Source organism: Urtica dioica, chromosome 9, assembly GCF_054948205.1.
Source record: "Urtica dioica subsp. dioica isolate 48M chromosome 9, U.dioica_male_clone48M_v1_H2, whole genome shotgun sequence".
NCBI lineage: Eukaryota > Viridiplantae > Streptophyta > Magnoliopsida > Rosales > Urticaceae > Urtica > Urtica dioica.
The window spans coordinates 21,276,977-21,281,695 of record NC_142764.1 but is presented as its reverse complement, the minus strand read 5'-3'; the positions used below and the strand labels follow the sequence as shown (position 1 = coordinate 21,281,695).

General features: G+C 31.9%; 1 protein-coding gene across 1 annotated transcript; it reads right to left on the bottom strand.

Annotated features, from left to right (window-relative positions):
• Nucleotides 1-918: 918 nt before the first annotated feature.
• LOC149385737 (uncharacterized) lies at nucleotides 919-1,833 on the bottom strand. Its single transcript, XM_089626025.1, has one exon. It carries the CDS (start codon nucleotides 1,646-1,648, stop codon nucleotides 1,298-1,300), a length of 351 nt encoding a protein of 116 aa, XP_089482151.1. The 5' UTR covers nucleotides 1,649-1,833; the 3' UTR covers nucleotides 919-1,297.
• Nucleotides 1,834-4,719: the final 2,886 nt, after the last annotated feature.

Sequence of the window (4,719 nt, the reverse complement as noted above, 5' to 3'; positions counted from 1 at the left end):
TGTGCTTGTTCAAGAATTAAAATTAATTTAGAAGCTTCAACTTGATGTCCATGAAAATTAAAAAATTAGCTCTTTATTTCAGCTCTGTGTTTGACTATTGGTTACACATTCTGTTTTTCAAAGGACAACTATTGGTTACACATTCTTTCAAAGGACAATTCTCATTCAGAACCTAAATAGAAGTCTATACCTATATATTTGTTTCACGTCACGTAATCTCAAATTTTCAGTAAATAACGGAAAACAAGCCATCAAATTCATATAATATATTGCTTCACGCAAGTGTAAAAGATATCAAACCTCCTCATTACCTATTATGGGTTGTTTTTTTTTATATATATAAAACAATAAATGGGTTATTGACATGATAGTATAACCAATAAACCATCACCATAAAATCTTCATGTTCAAATAAATTAAGTAACAATAATCTCTCTTTTTTTTTCTTTTTTCTTTTTTTTTTGTATCCGCCACGTATTCCACGTGAAAGAATGAACATTAAACACTTCGAAATGAGGCTTCCTCACAGGAAAGAAAGCTGTATTCAGATATGAGTCTATTATAGAAATTTAATTTTATACTCTTTCCTTTTCATTTTTGTCTTTAGTCAATATGATAATTATCCACTTTTATCACATTTTCACAAAGTCCGTTTGTAATGATGATCAGTTAGTTTAACATGGGATAAATACAAAATATCTTATATTTGGTGACCGACTACTTTGGAGACTTCTTTTACAAATCAAGCCCCAAATATATATATATATATATATATATATATATATATATATATATATATATATATCAAAGATTCATCACTGAAAACCAAAACTAGGTCAAATGAACACATTGGTAAAAAATCAACGAGATTATAAATTAAGAGAAAGGAAAGGAACTATCACAAAGCAGTGATTTCGATTTGTTCGAAAATCCGGACTGAACAAGCCTCAAAATATCATCAATAAAAATTACAATTGTCGTAATACACATTTAAATTATTAGTTCAGGACTTGAGATCTTGCTCAGCCTGGTCACATGCATTACAACAAGACAGAGTCCACAATTATATCCAATTTCCAAACCGAACAAGTATCTAAATTATATGTATATAGTAGTAGTAGTAGTACTAGTAAGTAACATATTCAACTCTCTATAACATTCCAAAAAAAAAAAAACTCGCAATTCACAACAGACAAAACCCAGAAAGGAAATCAATTTATTTTTCCTTCTTCTTCTTCTTATCTGATCAACCAAAAAAAAAAAAAGAACAATGAGCATCCAACAAGAATCAGAATGATCACCACAAGCCATGGACAACATTAGAACACGTGTCCTTGATCCACCTGAAGCTCTTTCTGAAAGAGCCTTTCATTTTGCCTTCGACAGTGTAAGCTTTATACCCAGCGACTCTTTTCTTCCTCTGAAGCTCAGGGTCGTTGAAGCTCCATGATTTCGAAGTCGACCCAAGACTGGTTTTCCCTTTCTTCATCATCATCTTCGGAGGCCCAGAAGAGCCTGCTTGGTTGGCACTGTAACACCTCAGATCTTGCATGTTTGTCGGTCCTGTTTTGCTGTTGTTCATGTTGTTGTCGTAGACCTCAATTTGCATTCTTGGGTCTTTGTATGATCTAGATCTGTAGTTCTCCATTTCAGGAAACTAAATTATAAAGAATAAGGCTCGGAGATTTTTCAGCCAAGTGAGTAAGACAATTGGGTGGGAAATTGTGAGACTTTTCTTCTTTTTTGCTCTTTTCTTTTAGTTGGGCGTTGGGAATTAATGATTTATTGAGAGAGAGAGAGAGAGACGAAAAATAAATAATATGGGAGTTGTTGTTGGGGACTGATTTGTGAAAGCTGTAATATAAAATAAAATAAAATAAAATGGTTTTTTTTTTTTATGTTTATTACAATGTTTATTATAACTTTTTTTTTGCTTTTTTTGTTTCATGTGTTTATAACTTGGACTGTTCAAATTTGGAGTTTTTGTTGTTTTTATAGATATTTTTTTGGTTCATACATGTATATAAAATAAAATAACCATGTTTTCTTTTTGTTAATTAATTCGGTTTATATTTTAACAACTGTCGACTTGTGGAAGTTGCATGAGGCAAGGGCAAGGCAGCTTTGTTTGACTGGCAGTTCCAAAGAAAGTACTTAGAAATTAAAATTTATACTATTTTGACCGTTTAATTCGCGTGAGAGAGATTTATACACGTGAGATTCTAGTGATAATTTTCTTTTTTGTTCGGCTAAAGGGGAAAAAAAAAACTGATTTGATCATTTCGTGGCTAATAAGAAATGAGGTTCTTTGCTTGCAATTGGAAGTAACATACATTAGAAAAAAATATATATAAACTAATAAAAAAGTCCTACAACTTGTGAGTTGTGATTCGTAGAATCTTATAAAAGCTCATACGAAGTCTAATAAGTAGAGAGAGATTGCGTTGGAATAATTAATTTTAGGGAAAATAACACATTTATACCCTGTGTTTTAGTGAAATATCGAGTTTAACCCTCAGTTTTCAAAAATGTCGAGTTCATACCCTCTGTTTAACTAAAATGACGAACTTATACCCTGAAATGAATAACAGCGTCACAAATCTCCCTTTCATTGATATTAACTCTTATATAAGAAAAACCGAATCAAATCTAAATCAGTACCCTAATTTCCAAATTCTCAATTTTGAAATAAAAATAGCCTTAAATTGAAATTAAATAATAAAACTCATACCGCCTAAGAAATGACTTCATTCCGTGTTCGAATTGTAACTCTAAATCTTGGATTCTCTGTTCGAATATGCGATTTTGATGACTATCAACTATCGATGTTTACCCATTTGCCTCTTTCTGTGTTCTTCACGATTAAGAAACTGTTGTTTATTTTTTAGTTTTTAAATAAATTACATATATGGCGCGAATGAATAAAGATAATTGGTGTTTATATTATAAATATTATAGTCAACGTCAATGAAAAATCAATAAAAAGAATATTTGTGACACTGTTGTCTATTTCATGGTATAATTTCGTCATTTTAGTTAAACAGAGGGTATAATTTCGTCATTTTAGTTAAACAGAGGGTATGAACTCGACATTTTTGAAAACCGAGGGTTAAACTCGACATTTCACTAAAACACAGGGTATAAATGTGTTATTTTCCCTTAATTTTATAATTAAAACAAGGGTTCAGGAATTAGGAGTTCAAGTAGGTGTGTAGATTTGGGTCCCACAGACGGACACTTTTTTAGGCTGGTTTAACTGCAAATTGACTGCTCTGGTTACTTTGGGCTAGAGATCATTAATTTGGGTACCTAAACAATAAAAAAAAAAATATGGGTAGTTTGGCATGAAAATTTGACACTTTAATACAAGAAAAAACAACGAACAAATAGAGTGGTTAATATTATGACTGCAACTTTTATTTTATGATTATTACTATTATGATTTATGATGCTAAAGAATATTTTTTTCCTTCCTGCTTTCTATTTAATATGCTTTTATGAAAGTGAACGTCTTGTGTAGATGGATCTCTATGTGTGCAATAAATTCTCTAACTAGAAAAATGGATCATGATTCAGCTCTGTTCAGGTGGGAACTTATTATTAACCACTGGTTCTCAGGTCCCCCATGAATTTCTTGATCAAAACATCACATAAGAATACAATCTATATATATATATATATATATATATATATATATATTATGAAGCACTAAGTTATCATTTTTTTTCCTTCGAACTTAATATATTTTTCCTTTCAAATAACTTGTATGTGGTTATAGTTCAAATCCACCCCATGTAACTCTTCATAAGAGAGGAACTAAAAAATATTTAGGGAAGGGTGTAAATGAATATTTCTGAATCTCATGAATAAAAGCTGATGACTCAACTCAGAAAAACAACAAACAGTACCTTAGACCCGCGAGCAAAGTCAAAGCCTAGGATAAAAAAAATAAAAAAGATCGCCAATACAGATCCGAAAGAGTTCCCAATGGCCCATTCGAACGGTCAATAGCACATTCGAAGAAGTGTTAATCAAACAATTGCCTAATGATCAATGCCACCAAAACTCATTTTTCGAAGACTCGTTGACTTGAAGACCCATTCGCCATTCTTTAAAGACCCTATTTGAGGTTATAAGTTGTTTCTACGAAAGTAGACAATTCACTTGCACTTAACTTCTCAGACTAATGTTGATCATTGGAACGTGCGTTAGGGTGCGTTAGGGTAAATCCTTTTGCGCACTCTTAGCAATCCTTCTCAAGTGACTTATCGTACCTAATGACCACCATCCTTATTTTTATTGTTCATCCTAACGCTCTTTAGAGTACGTGATATATCGAGATCGTCCATTTCATTAACATTGTTATCCCGATCCAATGGAGAAATAGTATCAATAACTTCACATACCCATTTGACTTTCCTAAAATCCCATGTAGGTAGTGGTATATCTGGTCCTAGTCACATTCCTCTTGAGATTGACCGCCATTTTTAAGCACGAGAGCATATGACAAACCTCAAGTTTTCATAAACCACATAATAAAGCGAATACAGTTTCACTAAATAACATATAAAATTTGTAAAATAAAATGTCATAGAAGAGCCAAGCTTGCAGATCACAGGTATTAGCATACAAGTATTAAACTCCTGTTTTTTTTTTTTATCCGGAGAAGATGTAATTTATCTGCAACCTTTTGCCAAAAAAGCCGTGCAACCAATACCG